The sequence below is a fragment of the Rosa rugosa genome, chromosome 6 (genome assembly GCF_958449725.1).
Source record: "Rosa rugosa chromosome 6, drRosRugo1.1, whole genome shotgun sequence".
Lineage (NCBI taxonomy): Eukaryota > Viridiplantae > Streptophyta > Magnoliopsida > Rosales > Rosaceae > Rosa > Rosa rugosa.
In genome coordinates, this window is record NC_084825.1 from 28,299,731 (window position 1) to 28,321,763 (window position 22,033).

Below are 22,033 nucleotides of genomic sequence, written 5' to 3' on the forward strand. Positions count from 1 at the left end.
TCATACAATCGTTTATTAGATTGTTCTTATAAAATCCTAATATTAAAGGTCCTCATTAGAGTCTCTCCCTTATTATTATATGTAAAATGAAAAGTAATTAGGATAACTACTAATTAACTAGCCTAATAAAGAGAAAGACGACAATATTTTTGATAAAAATGAGAAGTTAAGGTGTTATAAACAAATAATACTAAAAGTATGTCAGAAATTAATTTTGAGATATTAATGTGATAATTTTAAAACGGTGGGTACCAAAATGTCAAATAACATACATTTGGAGACTGTTTGTGATAAAATCTTTAAAATTTGAACCAAAATTGAACGTCGTCAAAATCAAAACACACTGTCACTTCCACTACTGATAAGCCATGGAAGGTTTATCAGTAGCCTCACCAAGTCTCTCTCTGCAAATCCACTCCTTCCCGCCAAAAATTCGCTTCACCGCCACCGGCGGTGACAACCCTAACAACCACCACGCCTTCAAGCTTCACGCTTTATCACGACGACGCCGAAAACCTCCGAAATTCGAAGAAAACGACGCGTTTCCGGACTCGTTACCGCTCCACACGAAGAACCCACACGCCGTTTACAAGGACATACAAAGATTCGCGAGGCAGAACAAGATCACCGAGGCCCTGGCGATTCTGGACTACTTGGACCAAAACGGCATCCCCGTCAACGCCACCACATTCTCCCACCTCATCACCGCCTGCGTCCGCACGAGGTCGTTGGACACCGGCAAGAAGATCCACACCTATATTCGGATCAATGGACTCGAAGCCAACGAGTTTCTGCGCCGGAAATTGGTGAATATGTACACGAGTTTCGGGTCGGTTGATGATGCACACAACTTGTTCGATGATGTGTCTAGCAAGAACGTGTACTCGTGGAATGCGTTGCTTAGAGGGACTGTGGTTGCGGGTGGGAAGCGGTACCGTGATGTTCTCGAGACGTATTCGGAAATGAGGGGGTTGGGGGTGGAGATGAATGTGTATAGTTTCTCTAATGTGATCAAGAGCTTTGCGGGCGCTTCGGCGCTTTCGCAAGGTTTGAGGACGCATGGGCTGTTGGTGAAGAATGGTTTTGTTGATAGTGTGATTGTTGGGACGAGTTTGATTGATATGTACTTCAAATGTGGCAAGATTAAGCTTGCGCGCCAAGTGTTTGAGGAGATGGGTGAGAGGGATGTGGTTTTGTGGGGAGCTATGATTGCGGGTTTTGCGCATAATAGGTTGTACAAGGAAGCTTTGGAGCATTTGAGGATGATGGTGGATGAAGGGATAAGGCCGAATTCGGTTATATTGACTAGTATTCTTCCGGTGATTGGGGAAGTTTCGGCACGAAAGCTTGGGCAGGAAGCGCATGCTTATGTGCTGAAGACAAAGAGTTATTTGAAGCAGGCATTTGTTCAGTCTGCTTTGATAGATATGTATTGCAAGTGCGGCGACATGGAGATGGGAAGACGGGTTTTTTATAGTTCAATGGAGAGGAATGCAATTTGTTGGACTGCTTTGATGTCGGGTTACGCTGCAAATGGGAGGCTTGAGCAGGCATTGAGGTCGGTCATTTGGATGCAGCAGGAAGGGTTTAAGCCGGATGTGGTCACGGTTGCCACTGCCCTTCCGGTTTGTGCAGAGTTGAAGGATTTGAAACGAGGGAAGGAGATTCATGCTTATGCTGTGAAGAATTGCTTCTTGCCCAATGTATCTATTGTTTCTTCTTTAATGGTCATGTACTCAAAGTGTGGTGTCTTGGAGTACTCTATAAGATTATTTGATGGTATGGAGCGGAGAAATGTTATTACGTGGACAGCCATGATAGATTCCCATGTTGAAAATGGCTGCCTAGATGAGGCACTTGGTGTCATAAGGTCAATGCTTTTGTCAAAGCACAGGCCAGATTCGGTTGCAATGTCAAGGATGTTGGCTATTTGCGGGGGACTAAAGAATTTGAAGCTTGGGAAGGAAATGCATGCACAAGTTTTGAAGAAGAATTTTGAGTCCGTCCATTTTGTTTCTGCTGAACTTGTGAAAATGTATGGGCACTGTGGAGCAATTGATCATGCAAAGTCATTTTTCGATACAATTCCAGTCAAGGGTTCAATGACATGGACTGCAATTATAGAAGCTTATGGATATGCTGGCATGTATCAAGAAGCAATTAGTCTTTTTGATCAGATGAGATCTAAAGACTTCACTCCAAACAATTTCACTTTCCAAGTGGTTCTATCTATTTGTGACCGAGCTGAATTGGTTGATGACGCTTGCCGTATCTTCCGTTTGATGTCTCGCAGATATAAAACCAGGGTATCTCAAGAACAGTACTCTCTACTCATTGAACTTCTTACTCGATCTGGCCGCATTGAGGAAGCTCAGAGATTTATACAAATGAGCTCATCTTTAGTATAACAGTAGATAATTGAACCTTCCCTTTTCAGGTACAAATTTATTAAGCTCATGAAAATTCTTTGTGATTCTTAGTCTTCTGCTATTTCGCACATGTATAGATCCATTGTATTCTCATGTATCATAGCATTTCTGTTTTATCAGGAGATAAATTCACTGTAGGTGAGAAAAGTAGTAATTGTTGATTTTTAGACAAATATGTTGGATCAAGAGCCTCACTTTATTTTGGTCAATGCAGTAGTGGTTTGAATATAAGGCTGTGCTACAGGGATTTTGCTTACACAGAGTTCTTAGTTCATAATCTTGGGGATCCCAGTAGATTAGTGATTTTGGATATCCTGCTTGAATTGAGAATCAACAGTGAGTTTGAAATTATTTGTGTTTCCAGTACCAATGAGATTAATGTACTCGTGGCACTGCTTCTGCTATTTTGCTTATAATTATAATAAAACGAACGTGCAAGGCATAAATCTTATGTTCGAGAACAAGGAAATAGCAAATATGAAAGAGGACTACGGCTTCAGTTGAAACTGCATGTTCTATGTTAGTGATGTCCATCCCGTATTGTTACTTGTTAATTATTTAGTCAGTTTCTCGGGCATGGCTATAAACGAAGAGGTACTGTATATCCTAGTGGACAATAAGTTTCTGCATCAAATCCTGAGGGATTGGAAGATATCTGACTTCCCAAGTGATTTTTTGTTTGGAGCCATTACTGCTGCTGCACAGGTGAAATTGAAGGATCAGCAAAAGAAGCAGGAAGAGAGATCAACCAAGTGTTTGGGACAACTTCGATTGACACTTCCAGAAAGAATTGAGGACCACTCTAACATGTCTAGAGGCATTGATTCCTAAAGCTTGCACAAAGTAAAATGTGAGATTTTAAGGACCTTGGAGTTCATTCTTACATATTTTCCATCTCATGGACTATGAATCTTCCTAACGGATCCTTAAGAGATGGGGTGAGCTAAGGGTATTGATTACTATGACAGTTTGATTGATGAGTTCATCGAGAATTCCATCGCACCCCTATATGAGCTTATTGCCCATGCACACAATCTTTGAATGGATCTCGGCTTTCTGAATCACTCTTTCATGGATGATGTCAAGGATTGCAGTGAAATTTGTTTCAAAATCTGGAGCATAGAGAGAACTGGATTACAATGGTCGAACATATTGCCAACTAAAGCCTCATGATTCAGGCTTTGCTCACTGCCTACGAAAGACAATACCTCAAGCACATTCTGATATAGTACTAAGTGGTTCCCTAAATTCCTAAAGGGTCAGAAATTCTCACTGAAATTATGTATCCAACTTTATGTTGAGTGGAAAGAGCCAAAAAGAAGACTGGTGTTGGTTGTACTCCTAATGAGCGTTTCAAATTATCAAGGACAGCACTAAGTAGAGCTTTATCAGTTATCTGGAGTGCAGATAGCTTTTATTTCTTGCTCTCTGTTCTAGCTAACCTTGTAACATAAAAGTGTGACAGTATAATACTAAGTTGTGTCTAAAGCGCATTCTGAAAGAGTCTCTTTGTGGCTCTATGAAAATTAATTCTGCTAAGCTTGAGAAATTTGAAGAAATAGTAGTGTTAAGTAGCAGCACCAAGTGTTTTACGTGCAGCTTTATTTTGAATGACCTCTTGGATACTGATAGTTTTATCAAAATCATACAACTCTGAAAAAGCCTGTGCACAAACAAATTGGTAGCGGCTAGTTTTTTTTTTTTTTTTTTTTTTTTTTTTTCATTTATAAACTTTTTATTGAAAGAAAACAATATCTCAACTCTCTGATGTAAAAGTAATTGATTAAACTGTGATATACAACTTACAAGCATGCAATAAGATCAGATCATACACAACAGGTAGATAAATTTAAATCAATTTAAGCTACTTCTGTTTTTTTTTTTTTTTGACAGCAAAAGAGAGACTCTCAGATGAGCCTATAAGTTTCTCAACTCCTAGCTTATAACATCTGCAAATCTGCAATGACCTCCGGTACCTGCTTTAAGAGTCGCTCTTGTTCACATGCTTGCTTTAGCAATTCTCTTTGGTCCAAGTACACAAATAACTCGCATCTCCGTCCCTTCTCATTTGCCCAATCAACACAGTTCTGCAACCTCACCAACTCACTCCTAATCCAATGCTTGGTTATATCTTCATGCAGCACTCTTGCCTTGTGTTCAAACTCAAAAACAGTAGGTCTTCTTAGCAAGTGACAGTTTGCCACATCTTGTTGCAAATCCCCACATTCCTCCTCGGTGAAGTCACAATCCGAAAGCTGAGAAACTGGAATATCTCTTGTCACATAATTGGATAACACTTGCAAGAAATATTCACTGTTTGAGCTCTTCTTAATTATGCCTTGAACTTCTGCAAGTTGGTGATAATTTGCCCTATAATAGTCTCTTGGGTCAGTTTTGACTCTCACAAAACTTCCAACTACTTTTCTTTCCCAACAATCAGGCTGCTGCTTCATTAAGTCCTCCACCAAGCTCTTCTTCAAGTAGACAAGCTTGATATTATCAGCAACCAAAGATGCAAAACAACTCTTATTCCGGATATTGCTAGGAAGATTGATAGGCACTTTGGATGAGCTCATCCTGTCCTCAACTTCCGAAGTGATTTCTTCCGAATCATCATCCCTTTCGCTTTCATATTCCGATGAGCTTTCTTGATCTTCAAGCAGAACAAGATCTAAACAGCTCTTGCAAATGCCTCTTTTATTTCCTATAACCACCGCAAACTCAGAAGCACTACTAACACGGCACTTTCCACATAACACTTTTGCACAACAAAAACAAGAAATCTTTACTGGGGTTCTTGTACCACACACCGAACAAGATTGCCTACTTCGAGTCCATAGCTTTCCCCCGTCAGTGAAGGGTCTCATTTTCCCTACACAACCAGGATGATGAACTTTTAGGAAACTCTGGTAATCGAACATGGTTAGATTTTTTCTCAAGAAAAAAGGGTGATCGAGAAAAGGGTATTTTTCTAGGGTTTGGGGGTAACAAGAACCACAAGATTGCTTAGGTTTCAGAGGAGAGATGATGAGTTTTTCTCTTGGTGGGTAGTGAAATGTCATGGGTAGCTCTGTGTCTCTATTTATAATCCTCCCAGAGAAACTAATGTATCATTTCCAAGTGAGAATTGGATTCCTTTCCTACTAAGGATTGGAATCCAAAGTTGCCAAAATATTTTCCTTGCCTAGAAAGAAAAGGCAAGTTGCTAATATCCGCCCAACCCAGATCAGATCGATCAGGAAAAATGAACATAAAAAAATCCGATCAGGGACCTGTTCTACGGCCACAGTTCTTCCACGTGTCAATCAGGTAATTGACCACGTATTACTGAGCAACTGGGTTGGTTTTACCGCTCGATATTTTCGCTTGATCAAAAATACCCTCAACCAACCGACTAAAGTGAAATAAAAACACTGTGCCCAGTTTGTAAATATGGAATTTCTGTAAGGGTATTTCCGTCACCGTGGTAATTCTCTCTCTTCCCTCCTCGCTCCTTTGTTCAAAAAGACGGTCAATAATTTCTTGACTACACACTTCTCAGAAGGAGACGATGAATTACGAGAAGAGGCTCAGAGCCGCGGCGGAGATCATACTCGCCGACGACGCACGCGCCGGAGACGCGCGTGTCAGCGCCGAAGAGCTCGGGGTGACGGCGACGCTGAAGCCGCACCAAGTCGAAGGCGTCTCGTGGCTCATACGGCGGTACATCCTCGGCGTCAACGTCGTTCTCGGTATGGGCTTTTCCGTAATTTCTCAACTCTCCGGCGTGTTTGATTGCCGAGAAAGTTTAAGAAAGAGTTCGATTTTGTTTTGCAGGAGATGAGGTATAACTTCTCTCGCTCTATCCAAGTCTTCTTCTCTATGGTGATTTCGTACTTTTTCTGTTTTATTTATTTATTTATTTATTGATTTGTATTTTTTATGGAATGGGCTTAAAAGCTTAATGGAATGTGATTGTGTGAAATTTGGTAATGATTTTCTGATAATTGAAGTAATTAAATAAGGTTGTGCATTAGTTTTTGATGTGATTGCATATTACTTTAGCCTTAGAGTTGATAATGTCAGTAAAGCAAAATGTTTCCGATTCTTGATGAGAATTTTGAGAGGAGATTCTAATGTATGGGTTGAGATTCTTGAGACTTTTCGATTTCTGTCAAAAGTTGGTTCAAATATGACTGTTTGGTAATTGTTAGGGTTTTGTTGATCACATGAATTTAGTGGAAGATGCTGACTAGCTTAGTTGGTGAAGTTCTTTGGCATTGTATCCAAGGATGGTGATCGAAGCCCGCCTTCACCCTGGTTTGGAAGCATGTGATGTAGCTCTTTTTTTTTTTCCCTAGGCCACGAGTGCAAAGTTAGTGAGGATGCTGATATTGATTGTTGAGGCTTGTGAAGTTGACTATGCGTTAAAATGCAACTTGTTGCAGCAGATTCAGTAGAAGTGAATCTTTCTCGGTTGTATTCAGTATTCTTAAATTGCAGTGGATGTTTTACAGATGGGACTGGGAAAGACTCTGCAAGCTGTCGCTTTATTGAGCTATTTGAAGGTTCAAAAGATGTCACGTGGACCATTCTGTGAGTTTCTTTTTTGTTTTTGGTGTGAAAATCGTGAGTTAATAATTTGGTTATTGGTGTGCTTGATACATTTCTTGTCCCCTAATTATCACTCAATTATCCACAGTGGTGTTGTGTCCTCTAAGTGTGACTGATGGTTGGGTCTCAGAGATGGAAAACTTTGCTCCAAAATTAAAATTTGTACGGTATGTTGGTGATAAAGAATATAGGCGCAGCTTACGCAGGACAATATATGAGCATGTGAAAGTTCATTCCTCAGTATCTGATGTAAGAATGCTATTTGAGAAATGGGCTATGAACGTAATTTAACCATTAATGTCGGGCACTAGAGCTTATCGCTGTTAGCTTTTTAATCAGCTATTCTATTGCTCATTACACTATAGTCAATTTGTTTTGTGTTGATGTGTTGGCAGGTGTTGTCGTTACCTTTCGATGTCCTGTTGACAACATATGACACCGCGTTGGGCGATCAGGATTTCCTTTCTCAAATACCATGGAACTATGCAGTAATTGATGAAGCGCAAAGGCTTAAAAACCCTTCCAGTGTATGTCTAAAATGTAATGTATTCTCTCGTACAATTATTAATGGAAAAATGTGCAATGGGGAACTTTTTTCCTTATTATTAGTTGATAACATTTAGTACAGTATTTAATGTGAAACTTGGAAATAGTCATACAGAAGATAGTAGGTATACGTATTCAGGATATGACATTTTTAACCAGTGGCTTCTGAACTTATCATGACAGATACATGCTTTTCAGTTTCGTACTTGGCGTTTAATTGGTAAACATTTGCACAAAACAGGACATCGGGAACTTTTTCCCAATACTTCATGACTTTCAGCATGTATACTATGTCATATGTGAGCATGAGAAAATTTGAGTAAAGATAGTTACTTTTCTTTTGTGTCTCTTTCTGTACATAATTTTATTGGCAAACAAATACATATGCTTCGACCTTAATAGGTTCTGTACAATGTCCTAAGAGAGCGGTATCTCATTCCAAGAAGGTTACTGATGACCGGCACACCTATTCAAAACAATCTGACTGAACTGTGGGCTTTGATGTATTTTTGTATGCCTTCAATCTTTCTGAAACTGGACGAGTTCCTTGTTACATTCAAGGAAGCTGGAGATCCTTCGTCAGGTTATCTTCTCACTTGTTCTTACGTTCTGTGCATTTCTTTTCTGTAATGTCATGTAGAAAGCTTGGAGATGAGTTTCTTCTTCTTCTTCTTCTTCTTTTTTTTATTTGCTCAAAAAGGTTTTGTAAAAGTTACTTTTGTTATTATTGAACAGGCTATAATACAGCTGAAGTCATAAAACAACTCAAAAGCTTAAAACGCATATTGGGGGCTTTCATGCTCCGGCGCACAAAATCTAAACTCATCGAGATTGGGGATCTATTCCTGCCACCCCTTACTGAGATAACAGTGTATTTTCTCCGTCCCTTTTTTGTAGAAATACTGTTAGAACTTATGGAGCCTGTTTATACCATATTATGATAAGATGAATTATCTTGATAGGCTGGCACCACTGGTGAGCTTGCAAAAGAAGGTGTACATGTCAATATTGAGGAAAGAGCTTCCTAAGCTACTTGCACTATCTTCTGGAGGTTCAAATCATCAATCCTTACAGAATATTGTATGTTAGTTTCTTTATCTCTAATATTAAGAATCTCTCTTTTACTTTCCTGAATGTGATATTTACCATTAGTACCATGAACTGGTTTCTTCCATATGTTCTACAAAGTCACAAATGTGATATCAGTATACTTCCTAAATGTTTTAGGATGGCCTGTGCAGTACTAGTGCTTTAGCTTCTAGGAGAGATGCATTTAAGAGGTCCTGTTGGCTGATAGCTATTGTTTTATAGTTTCTTGTGTAGACAGGCAATGGTTTTTTGCAGAGCATGCAGCATATATCCATAGTATTATAAAGACACTAGGATATCTTGAAATATTAAACTGAATATCAGGATTTGACTTTGTCGTTGTTGACCAAAATGCTATTTGTATAATTGTAACTGTTCGAAAGCACCCTCTAGTTTGCTTCTCAACTGTTGCTTTCCTGACTTTGATTAAATAGAAGCAGAAGTGGAATTGTACCAAAATGCCTGTAAAAATTTTCTTGTTTAAAAAAAAAGAAAAGAAAGAAAGAAAGAAGGCTAAGAGAGACAATAAACAGACCGGACCAAGAATAGTGATTCAAGTGGTGCTAACTTGGTGGCATGGTACTGTTAGTTCTTTAATCTTACTCTAACTTCTTTCTTCAAATATTTAATTAATCTTTCAGTAATCCATTGTTTACTGATTTTAACTATCTGTTGCCTTTACCTTTTCCTGACATACAGGTGATACAGTTGCGAAAAGCATGTAGCCATCCTTATCTCTTCCCTGGTATTGAGCCAGAACCATATGAAGAGGGTGAACACCTGATTCAGGTATTCCTAATTGCTATATCACTTTGGTTGAAGATAATAAATTCCTATTTTACTAAGTTATGTAGTCTCCAAAGTCCAAACTCCAAAGGCCCCAGTTAGTGTAGAATTGGATTTTTTGGGAAGGCAACAAACCCAAGTGAGCTGAAGGGTTCAAAATTTCCACTTTTGGGCATCTAAATCCTATGTAGCATGCATTATCTTTCCAAGGTTGTACGTACCAATCATGGGAATGGAGTTTTTATACTCATTTTCCAAAACCAATGGGGTTACTAGGAATGCTCAGACCCATGGTTTGCTCCCATCTAGTCTGGAATTTGAACACCTCACTAAAAAGCTAGTAACCTGTCTCCTAAATATTTTAGGATTCGCCAGGAGGCTCAAGTATCGAGCCTGGGGCCCACTAAGTTGGTTTAAGGGATTCCCTAGTTATAATACAAATAAAAGTAAAATAAAAAAATAAAAATAAAAAGGACCATTCCAAGCCTTTAACCCCTGAACCAAAAAAATCTAAGATCTATGGAAGTGATAGAGATTAACAGAGGAAAGTCTATCTGCTTTGCCTCTGAAAGGGAACATACCTGACGTTCAAGTACCTTTGTTCTGCCTGCTGCTCTGGTCTTATATTTTCTTCCCACCTGTGTCTCTTCATTCCTTATGATCTGATCAGGCTAGCGGTAAACTTATGATTTTGGATCAACTACTTCGGAAGCTGCATGAGCAGGGACGCCGTGTCCTTCTCTTTGCTCAGATGACGCATACACTAGACGTTCTACAGGTTTGTTCATGGTGTAGTGTTCTTTGGGTCTTTGAAAATGCTAAATGTTTCAGCTTCTATATATGGTGTTCCGCATTCAACGAATTTCTACTCTCATATGCAATGCAGGATTTTCTTGAGTTGCGAAAATATTCCTATGAGCGCCTTGATGGATCAATTCGGGCTGAGGAGCGGTTTGCTGCTATAAGAAGTTTCAGCAGGCAATCAGCAAAACAAAGTTTGAAGTCCCAAGCTGATCAAAATGATGCTTTTGTCTTCATGATCTCCACTAGAGCTGGGGGAGTTGGCTTGAATCTTGTCGCTGCTGATACTGTGAGTTTCGGCAAACCCCTTATGTGACTAATATTTTGTAACAATTCTTTTTTGAAACCATATTTGGGGTTTGGGAATTGCTCCAACGAAGGGGAAATAAATACGCTAAAAGGTCGAAACCTGAAAAATCAGGACTTGTAGGTTTTAATTTGCTAGTTGTTAAATCGTGACTTCAGATCTTTAAACTTTTTAGAGTGCAAGAGCGGAAGGTTTTTCTTGAATCTCACTGTATATGACGAATGATATACCATGATCCCAGATTAAGAATGTTTTTAGTTCTTGTCAGACATTCACAAAATGTCATAAAGAGTGTACAATTTGATTCAAATTTTAAATGGGCCTCCAATCTTCTCTCGGAGTGTTGCTGAATAAGAAACTGGATGTGCAAAAATACTGCAATTTCATATGGCTCCAAAATATGATAAATAGTTATGTGGTTATTGCTATAAATTCATTCTCTTTTTTGATTCATTGAATTTATGGCTGTTTGAGGTTGATTGTGCATTTTTGCTAGAAACACTTTATTTTAGTTTGGTTGGGGGGGATATCTCATATGGCATATATCTCTCGGTCTGTGTGGATTAGTGCTAATACATTTATGCACATGATTATAAGTCCATGAGATCTATGATTTTTGGGAGTGGTTTTATTTTTCTAGAGGCATCATGGAAATTAGTGCTCAGATATGAGGTCAGAAGCTGCAGTTATCAGATTATTGATACTTGCAATCATCAATAATACATCTTAGAACAGAAGAGAGATGGTTTCATATTCAGTATATTACTTTGAATGGATTGCTTGCGGTGAGAAATTAAAATGAGATATAAGGAGTTATTGGTTTATTGCAGGAGGTTACTAGTATATCATTGTTCAAGAAATCTTCTTTCAAATGGCTTTATAGTACACCCTACTTGTGTTATATTTGTGATCATATAATTAATAGTATCTTTTTGTATGACATTCTATTGGTCTATGATGTGTGTTAGGTTATATTCTACGAGCAAGATTGGAATCCCCAGGTTGATAAGCAAGCTTTGCAGCGGGCACACAGGATTGGTCAATTAAATTCTGTGCTGTCAATAAACCTAGTTACCGGACGTACAGTGGAGGAGGTGTGATCTTATACATCCTTTCTTTCTTTCTTTTTTATTTTTTATTTATTTATTTATGTTTTTTTGGGTCAAGGAGATTGTATACATCAGCCATTACAACTGAAGGCCGCCATACATATTTTCTTTCATCTGTGTCCCCATAGGTTATCATGCGGAGAGCAGAAAGGAAGTTGCAGCTTAGCCATAATGTTATTGGGGATGATGTTATGGACAAGGAAGGTAAAGAGACAGCAGGAGTTGAACCTAGTGACCTGCGATCTATCATATTTGGGTTACATCTGTTTGATCCTGCTGAAGTCAACAATGGTGAGTGTGAGATTTCAGAATTGGATGCTTTGGCCGAGAAGGCGATTTCAGTGCGCAATAAAGAAACAGCAACCAAGGATGAGAGGAAATTTGAGGTCGGTCCAACGGATGTATTGAATGAACAAGATCTGGTTGCAGGAGGAAGTTCTACTTCTCTCAGTTTAAATACTAGTTTCGATGAAGATTCATATCTCTCCTGGGTTGAGAAATTCAAGGAGGTACCACAAGCAAATAGCAATGAAAATTCAGATATGGGAAGCCGAAGAAACTTACCCGAGGAAAGGCGTCTAAAACTTGACGCTGCAAAAAAAAGAGCAGAGGAAAAGAAGTTATCTAGGTGGGTAGACCTGGGCTACCAATCACTGTCTGTTGAGGAGCCTATCAGTCCTGTTGATAGGGACATCATGTCCGACTCAGGTTCTGTCCAGTTTGTTTATGGAGATTGTACACAACCATCAAAAGTTTGTCCCTCTGAGCCTACCATTATTTTCAGGTAAACAAATTCTCTAAATGCCTCTCATTACTTTGCATAGGATGTCTGTTGGAGACTTTTGAGTGTGGGATTTCAGTGTCGGAATAGTATGGGATGTGAGAGACAATCGACTACTAATTGTCTTTATGAATACTTTTTTTTTCTTTCCCTTTATGGATATATTAGCTTCAGGTTATCTAGATTCCAAAGTAGGATCACTAAGATCAATAGACAAAACTTCTCCAATCTGGAATTTCTACCTGTCCAAAATATTTCATTTTGCATTAGTACATAGAATCAAGGAATGAACTTGTCTTTTTGATATTTGATATTTTCCTTACCTCATTCGGTTACTCATAAGGTGATATGCTGTGTATAATTTAATCTACATTGATTATCCAGAATTGATAAATTTGTTGAGCAATAAATCAATGTTATTATACAATGGAGAGAGCATTTGTGCTAGAGAACTGATTATGCTACACACTAATGACTTTTGAACGTGCATGTGCTAGAGAACTGATTATGCTCCACACTTATGACTTTTGAACGTGCAGTACCATACGATTCCAGGGTGCTATTAATAATTTTTTCTGTCATGCACTATGCTCAAACTCCTTTATGTTTTGAAATGGCTCCATCTTTGTCGGCTGTTAGTATATTCTACCCTCAAACATGATTCATATGTCTATTTTGCAGCTGTGTTGATGATTCTGGACAGTGGGGTCATGGAGGAATGTTTAATGCACTGGAGAGGCTATCTGCAAGTGTCCCCGATGCATATCAACGAGCTTCTGAATTTAACGACCTGCATCTTGGTGATCTTCACCTTATAAGACTTGATGGTTAGTCTCTGTCTCTCCTGAAATAGTAACTCAGTTATCCCCATTGAATGTAATCCAAAGTTCAACAGAAGCTACTTGTAGTGAAGTTTGATTATAATAGTTAAACAACTTTTGCTTGTCATGTTGTGTGCAAAGGTGTAACGAGAAGGTATCAGTAACTTGTAGCTGCAATAAGCATCATACAGAAATTTGTTTTGCACTAGTGTAATTTTCTTGGTCAACTATTTGTTGCTATGTAGAGGATTCGAATGAACAGAAGACGGACAGCAATCCCCCTCGATGGGTGGCTTTAGCTGTTGTACAATCTTATAATCCCAGGCGTAAAGTACCCCGGAGCAAGATTTCTATTCCTGACTTGGAACGTTGCTTATCAAAGGCATCGTTTTCAGCCGCCCAAAGTTCTGGTAAAGATCTTTGATTCTTTTCTATTCGGTTCAAAGTTGAATTTGTTCTATTCGGTTCTGGTACATTTGAAACTCAATATGGAAGTGTGGTATCTTTGGCCAAGAGTCAGCTTGTTATCTTGGAGTTTGGGACGTAAAGCATGTTGTTAATTACCTCATGCCTTCGTTTTCTGCTTGATCTTAAAAGCTTCAATCCACATGCCACGTATTGGGTATCAAGATGCATCGGATCGTGCAGAATGGTATGCGGTGGAACGTCTTCTACGAAAATATGCTTCTATCCATGGCATAAAGATTTATGTGTAAGTTTTCTCTCTCCCTCCATTATGGGCGACGGATGAACAAAAAATAATTTCTTGTATATCTCTGCAGGTATTATTATAGACGATCATCTTGATGGTTTGGATTGCTCTCTTGCTTGATCTTGATGTGGTTTGTGTCTTCCACCGTTGTGGCTGATATGATTAGATGAAGTAAATGCACCTTTGCTACCTTTCTTCACTTGTAAATATGTGCAGTCTACTGACTCCAGCATACCTTCCTTCTCTCATGTAAAGATCGATCAAACTTAGGAACATACAATATTCTTGTCGTTCCTATTTTGATATCAATCGTGTAAGTGAGATAATTGGTTTAGAGTTTCAAACTCTCCTTAAGCATTCAAACGTGAGAACTATAAGCTTGATTTGTTGAGTTTAAATATCAAGCCAGTTCTTTGAGGTTTTAACGGATTATTACAATTTTCATGGTTCTTTATTTTCACAATCTGAGTTTTTAAAGAAACGAAGCGATGTTCTCCTGAAAAATGGATCAAACTAGGAATAGGACAGAAATGGCCTGCTCCCCTTAAGTCGTGTCAAGAACATGTGTGAACCAGTAGGACAGGGAGAAAAAACCTTCAAATCATACCTGAAGTATGGTCCAATACTTATTGTTACTTCATCAATTTACTCACAGGCCCTCACATAGCTGGGGAAACTTTTGCAGTGGTGTCAAGATTACTATTGACGGCTTCAAATTTTAAGGAGCAGACATAGAAATAGTACAAAGAGGCAGTTTGCAGTTTGTAGTTTGCAGTATGTATTACCTCTATCTACACCAGAAAATATGTAAATTCAGCTGCAACTAGTTCTGTCTATACTAGTAGACAGTACCAAACTTTTTGGTTGCTGTATAAATGAATTGAGCAGTTCTTCAGATATTTGATTTCGCTGCCCCTTACATAAACACTTTTGTACTTATACAGATATAGGACATTCCCATGCTTTTCTTAAGCTCCTTTTTTTTTTTTTTTCTTTTTTTTTTTGAGAATAGCCTTGGGCTGTTTCTTTCTAAAAATGAAAAGTAAAATACAATTGGACATAAACTTGTGGGAAAGTTTAAGGGGTGTACCTTTGGGTTTATTTAAAGATGATTATGAGGAAGATAAAGTGAAGCCCACTTCAAAGCCCAGTTTTAACCTTTGGTCTATTTATTTTGAGAAAATACTTCAGTACATTAATGTATTGATACATCAAGTAGACTAGGTTCAATACAGATGTAGACTAGCTCGGTACAATAGTAGACTAACTCCATACATGTCTACCCATGTACTGAGCTAGTCTACCTTTGTATTGAACCTAGTCTACTTGATGTATCGGTACATTAATGTACTGTAGACGATCCCTTTTGAGAAAATACTTCAGTACTGAGCTAGTCTACCTTTGTATTGAACCTAGTCTACTTGATGTATCGGTACATTAATGTACTGTAGACGATCCCTTTATTTTGATTGCTAGAAAGTAAAAACCACTTCGTTTCAGCATTCCTTGCCTGTCAACGCTGTTCAAAACTGGTTGTTTAAGTCGGAGTCTGTATGTTTTGGTAAGGTTGCAAATGAGGCAAAGAAGACTCTTTGCTGTTTGGTGAGGTTGCAGAGATGTGCAACTGAGCTTGAATTTGTAAAGCAAGAGAAAACCAAATCATCCGTTTGAGATTACAGAGTGCTAGTTGGAGGTTGAAGGGGAGTGAAAGTTAAGCGGGTAAGCTGCTTATTACAATTTAATTTCGTTTGAAGTTTTCTTTTTTCAAAAGGGTGCGGCTATTGCCACCCTACTATTTTCTTAGTTCACCCTACAAACATTTGAATTATTGAAAGACTATATTACCCAAGTGCAAAATGACTAATAAGTACACTAATTTTCTAAAATCTAAATTTGTAAGGACAACTAAATACATAACCAAATAATTAAATACAAAGACTACTTAATTTCTCATTGGATAACATTGATCTTCATTTTCTCCACCCAAATTTGAATTTTTTACTATTTTTTTGGTCTTTTTATTATTGACTCATCATCGTTAATTTGTTATTCAATTCACAAACCACTAGTGTTAACTTCATCAAAATCTTTGCAATACGCTTTGTGAACACCGATGTGAAAGTATAAAACACAAAAAAAAAAAAAAAGACACTCTCTTCTTCATTGCTCATAGCCGTTAACTAGTATCTTTTGAAATGGATTGAAATAGATGAACATTGAAACTAAATGGAAAAACTAAAAAAATGAAAGTAAATCATATTATGATTTTATTAGGAAACTGTTTAAGGAAATCTCTTTTCTGTGTTTGGCCCAAACTCTAGGTTACTTGACCTAGTGGTAATAGGGTTATATTAGAAGGATCTAGATTCCTATACAATGTACGATTACTTTCCTTGTACGATTGAGATTCTATGCATTGTAATCCTCTATATAAAGAGGCCCCTATTATCAATGAGAACACACAGTGAATTTCTCTCAGTTTCTGATTCCCTAAAACATGTTATCAGCACGAAGTCCTAACCCTGAAACCCTAATTTTGTAGCCCTCAAATTCAAACATCCACCGCCCCACATATCGAAGCCCTAATCCCAAGGAGTCCAGAACCGGCGGCGGAACCATCGGAACCTGCCGAAATAGACCTGAACCGGCCACCGGAAAAACTGAACCGGCCCCTGTCCCTGCTGAGCCCTGTGCCTGCCCTCCGCTGATCTACCGAGATCTGCCGAGCCGTGCTGAAGCATCTGCGAGACTTGCCGAGAGCCCTGTGCACCTGCTGACAGCCTTTTGCACACCTGTCGACACCTGCGCACATCCCTTGCAAGCCCTCGCCTACACCTTCCGAGCACCCCTACATTAGCCCTGCACAAGCCCCCGCAACTGCCCTGCCTAGCTCCGGCCACCAGTTTCCGGCCACTTTTCCGGCGACCTTTTCCCCGGCCACCTCCGTCATCTTTTCAAGGTAAACTTTTCTAAAAGTTCCAGTTTTTGAAGTTTTTCAATTTCTTCTTCTTTTCTCGGGGACTTCCAACATCCCTTCTTCTACCCCCCTTTCTTCTTCATAGGGGAGACCAATAGCCGAACTGTGGGGGTTTGTGCTCACTCCAAGCTTGGAGCTTGTAGAGTCCTCCAAACTTAGAGTTTGTTGAGAAGAAAACTATCGACCACATATATCGTTGTTTCGATCTAATCCAAAACCCCTCTTGGAATAGGATTTTCTTGGAAGTGACTACGCTCAGAAATTCTTATTGTTTTCGTGGTAGCCTTTTATGCTCCGAAACTAACCCAAATCTTGTGTTGTTTTTCAGGATGAGTTTCCTGAATAAGTTGAACTTTGTTCCACTAGAGACAGCTGGCGTTGGATACGATAGGTGGGTCAGAGATGTTTGCCAACATCTTAAGGCTGATGGACTTCTGGAAACCATCCAAGAGCCTAGTCAGAACGTGCTCTCTATAGAGCAAACTCGTGCTTCCGAAGCAAATAAAGCTAAGGCCAGAATTCTCATGACAAGGCACATGAATGATGCGCTTCAAAGTGAATGCCTCAATGAGGAAGACCCCAGAAAACTATGGGTAAAACTTGAGCAGTGATTTGGCAACGTTCGTGACTCCCTGCTTCCTGATTTAGAAGTGCGATGGTATAGCCTCCGCTTTTGTTATTTCAAGTCTGTGCTTGATTATAACTCGGAAGCCCTTCGTATCAAATCTCTGATGGAGTTTTGTGGCCAAGCCATAACTGATACAATGTTGATCGAGAAGACTCTCTCTACCTTCCCCGTCTCTGCCCTAATGATTTCAAAGAATTATCAGATTGATGTGAATGCAGGACGTATCACAAGGTTTCATAAGCTCATTGGCGCCATAAACGTAGTTGAAAAGCACGACAATATTCTTGTGAAGAACTATAATGCTAGACCCATGGGAACTAAGTCTATTCCGGAGTCTAACTATAGTCGCGCCCCCAAGGGAGGACTCAAGGAGAGAAACCCTAAGAGTATGGACAATTCTGGACGTCCTGGTCCATATGTTCGCCCTAAAGAGGAAGGAAATCGCCAAGAGAGGCATACACGGAACCGTGGAGGTCAACGTGTGAAGAGAACGAGAGGCAGAGCCTCCGACCATGGTGGTAACGCCACCAAGAGCATTGGTCGTCCAAATCGCGCCCCAAAGGCGCCTTGATCAAGGGAGCCTGACCATAATGATGTTTGTTTTTCATGTGGATCAATTGAACATTGGGCCAAAGCATGTAAAGCACCCCAGAATGTTGCAAACGCATACAAGACGTATCGTGAAGCAAGGGAGGCAAATTACATGGAACAAGAAGATCAAGATGGCGATCTGGATCTAAGGGTGGAAGACTTCAAGGATCAAGACCCAGAAACTGGCGATTTTGATTAAGTCTTTTTATTCTCCAAGAGATGTAGGCAATTGCCATATTATTTTTTTTAGTAGATGCCAATGGTTTAATCTTTCTTCAAAGTAGGCGTACTCAATGTAAATGTGATGTCTAGGAAGGTTTTGAGATAAGTGGTACCTAAGCGAGCTTTGCTCCACCGACATCTCTCTACTCACCTGGTCATATTTACATTGGAATTACCGAAATGAGCTAGATGACCGCCATTGTTTTGTATTAGCTAGTCTATTGGATTAGATTTTCTTTGGTTAAATAAACGATGATATAATTCCATTTGGCTTATTAATAAAAGTTGAGTTCTTTTCTTTATGACTCCTTTTTTAATTACGAGCTTTTCTTTTAGGAATAGATGAACTTCAATGTCTTGCGGATAGTGCGACTACGCACACCATTCTACGACATAGGCAATTATTCTTAGAGATGTTGCCTACATATTCCTCTGTGACTACGATGGCTGGGCCATCAAGTTTAGTTCAAGGACATGGAATGACCCAATTCCTTTTGCCCAATGGCACCTTGATTAAAGTCACTGAAGCTCTCTACGCTCCTAAGGCAAATCAAACCTTATTGAGCTTTAAAGATATAAGAGCCAACGGATTCCATGCGAAAACGCATAATGAGAATGGAAAAGAGTTCCTTTGCATTACCTCTAATGATTGCGGACGAAAGCGCATCGTAGAGAAGCTTATGTGTCAATCTAGTGGACTTTATATCACTACAATTCGACCAATTGAATCCAATAATGTCATAAGAGAAGATCTCTTGGATTCAGACACATATTGGCTCTGGCATGACCGACTAGGACATCCTGGTCGTGATATGATGCTCCGTATACTAAAGACTTCACACGGACATCCATTCTTCAGAGTGAGAAGAAGCAAGAATCGAAAATTGATTCCTGAACTTAGCAAGACCGCAACAATTGCAGCATCTGGCGCTGCAGCCGTCTTGGGGCGCCATAGGGCCGCCCAAGTCCCATGTGATGACACCATCAATGGCGCCAACCATGAGCATGATGCCATGGTTGTTCCTCCCAATGGCCATGACGCCATAAACAACAATTCCCATGGCTCCAATGCCATGATGGGAGATGTAGTCACACACTTTGCTTCTAATAGCGCTACAGACGCGCATGCCCAACCAAAGTCCCTCATTGGTTGCTTCTAAGGCCCCTTGCTCATTTTCCAAAGCCTGTTCCTTCGGGAAATTAGGACCGAGACCGTCCTACGCAAAGGATCCCAAAATACTCTTTCCGAACTTACAGAGAATCCAAGGGGATATCTGTGGACCAATTCAACCATCATGCAGACCTTTTAAATACTTTATGGTATTGGTTGATGCGTCGACACGCTGGTCACATGTCGCGCTGTTGTCCACTCGAAATGCTGCTTATGCTAAACTCCTCGCCCAGATTATCCGTCTACGGGCTCACTATCCTGACCATCCTATTAAGTCAATTCGACTTGATAATGCTGGGGAGTTTACATCGAAAACGTTCGATGACTATTGCATGTCACTGGGGATTGATGTAGAGCATCCAGTTCCCCATGTTCATACCCAAAATGGTCTCGCAGAAGCTGCTATCAAACGACTACAGATGATAGCGCGGACATTGGTTATGCGCTCCAATCTCCCTGTTTCTGCTTGGGGATATGCAATATTGCATGCAGCGACGCTAATTCGTCTACGACCCACTGCAACCCAATCTTACTCTGTGTTACAGCTAGTGACTGGGTACGAGCCTGATATCTTGCACTTACGTATTTTTGGGTGTGCCATTTATGTGCCTATTACGCCGCCACAACGTACTAAGATGGGTCCACAAAGACGAATGGGCATTTATGTTGGATTTGAATCTCCAACCATCGTCCGCTATCTTGAACCCTTGACAGGCGATCTCTTTACCTCTAGATCTACGGATTGTCACTTTGATGAGACAGTCTTCCCATCGTTAGGGGGAGATAAGAACACAGATGTTCAACAGGAACGACAAGAATTGTCGTGGTCTGTCCCTACTATGTCTCATCTCGATCCCCGTACCGCACAGTCCGAACTTGAAGTGCAAAGAATAATCGAGCTCCAGAACGTAGCAGACACTCTGCCTGATGCTTTTTCTGATGTTGCCAAAGTGACGAGATCACACATACCTACTGCAAACGTGCCTGCAAGGATCGATGTCCCAAATACTGGACATCACGCCACTCCTGTGACACCAGGAGATGGCGCCATTGTCCAACATGACAATGATGTGGCATCTATGGCCGCAGGTCCCTCAAGGAAGCACGGTAGACCGATTGGTTCGAAGGATACTCGCCCTAGAAAGAGAGCGAATGAGGCATAAACAAATCTTTTGATCATCGATACTCAAAATCAGTCCCATGAGAATGTTCCGGATTATGGTTATGTCCAAGAGACATCATTGGGGGACGCCTCAATGTCAGAACCTATCCCTGAGAACGTAGAGATCTCTGTAAATTACAGTAATGTACATGGGACGTGCGAAAGAAACTCCATCATCATTGATGATGTATTCGCGTATTCAGTGGCGCGTGAGATTATTGAGACCGATGACATCGAACCACGCTCCATTGATGAATGCCAACGTAGAGCTGATTGGCCAAAATGGAAAGATGCGATCCAAGCAGAAGTTGATTCTTTAGCGAAAATAAAGGTATTTGGCAAAGTTGTACCAATACCGCCCAACACCAAACCAGTTGGTCACAAATGGGTATTCGTTAGAAAGCGTAATGAGAAAAATGAGATTGTAAGGTACAAAGCTCACCTTGTGGCGCAAGGCTTCTCACAACGCCCTAGAATCGACTACGAGGAGATCTATTCTCCCGTAATGGACGTCATTACGTTCCGCTACCTTGTCAGTTTGGTAGTTTCCGAAAAACTGAATATGCAGCTTATGGATGTGGTTACAACGTATCTATATGGGGATCTAGATATGGAAATATACATGAAGGTCCCAAATGGACTTCAGTTACCCAAATCGAGTGGCTCTAAACCACCGAGTGCGTTTACGATTAGGTTGAAACGCTCACTATATGGATTGAAACAATCCGGACGGATGTGGTATAGCCGTCTAAGTGACTACTTGATTGGAAAAGGATATGTCAACAATGAACTATGCCCATGTGTGTTCATAAAAAGGATAAGTTCCGGATTTACAATAGTAGCGGTTTATGTCGATGACATTAACATAATTAGCACCATTAAAGAGTTAAGGGAAATCGCTGAACACTTGAAATCCGAGTTTGAGATGAAAGATCTTGGGAAAACACGGTTTTGCCTCGGTTTAGAACTTGAGCACCGTAGAGATGGTATCCTGATTCATCAATCAGCTTATACCCAAAAGATGCATAGGCGTTTCAACACTGACAAGATTAAGCCTTCAAGCACCCCAATGATCGTCCGTAGTCTTGATCCAAAGAAGGATCAATTTTGTCCAAAAGATGATGACGAAGAAGTGCTAGAGGTAGAAGTGCCCTACCTAAGTGCAATAGGTGCATTAGTGTACTTAGCACAATGCACAAGACCGGATATCTCATTCGTTGTGAACTTGCTAGCTAGATATAGTTCTGCGCCAACACGACACCATTGGACTGGTGTTAAAGATATCTTTCGATACCTAAGTGGTATGAT

The 22,033-nt window shown here is 40.0% G+C and overlaps 2 protein-coding genes across 5 annotated transcripts; both read left to right on the forward strand.

Moving 5' to 3' along the window:
- The first annotated feature begins 310 nt into the window (after positions 1-310).
- On the forward strand, positions 311-3,909 carry LOC133718670 (pentatricopeptide repeat-containing protein At1g71460, chloroplastic). 2 transcript variants are annotated; one of them, XM_062145530.1, is made up of 2 exons: positions 311-2,437; positions 2,550-3,909. In XM_062145530.1, the coding sequence occupies exon 1, from the start codon at positions 369-371 to the stop codon at positions 2,406-2,408; it is 2,040 nt and encodes a 679-aa protein (XP_062001514.1). In that variant the 5' UTR covers positions 311-368; the 3' UTR covers positions 2,409-2,437; positions 2,550-3,909. The 2 variants fall into 2 exon arrangements, with proteins under 2 accessions (XP_062001514.1, XP_062001515.1); XM_062145531.1 differs by having other exon boundaries at positions 3,115-3,909.
- A 1,968-nt stretch (positions 3,910-5,877) lies between these two features.
- On the forward strand, positions 5,878-14,391 carry LOC133715952 (probable helicase CHR10). Of its 3 annotated transcripts, XM_062142657.1 has the most exons (18): positions 5,878-5,895; positions 5,971-6,160; positions 6,246-6,253; positions 6,926-7,004; positions 7,111-7,271; positions 7,418-7,549; positions 7,971-8,151; positions 8,304-8,439; positions 8,531-8,648; positions 9,357-9,446; positions 10,114-10,221; positions 10,330-10,533; positions 11,520-11,645; positions 11,789-12,444; positions 13,123-13,268; positions 13,508-13,672; positions 13,860-13,974; positions 14,045-14,391. In XM_062142657.1, the coding sequence occupies exons 2-18, from the start codon at positions 5,980-5,982 to the stop codon at positions 14,067-14,069; spliced, it is 2,631 nt and encodes an 876-aa protein (XP_061998641.1). In that variant the 5' UTR covers positions 5,878-5,895; positions 5,971-5,979; the 3' UTR covers positions 14,070-14,391. The 3 variants fall into 3 exon arrangements, with proteins under 3 accessions (XP_061998641.1, XP_061998643.1, XP_061998642.1); XM_062142659.1 differs by lacking the exons at positions 5,878-5,895; positions 6,246-6,253 and having other exon boundaries at positions 6,024-6,160; XM_062142658.1 differs by lacking the exons at positions 5,878-5,895; positions 5,971-6,160 and having other exon boundaries at positions 6,246-6,293.
- The last annotated feature ends 7,642 nt before the right edge of the window (positions 14,392-22,033 follow it).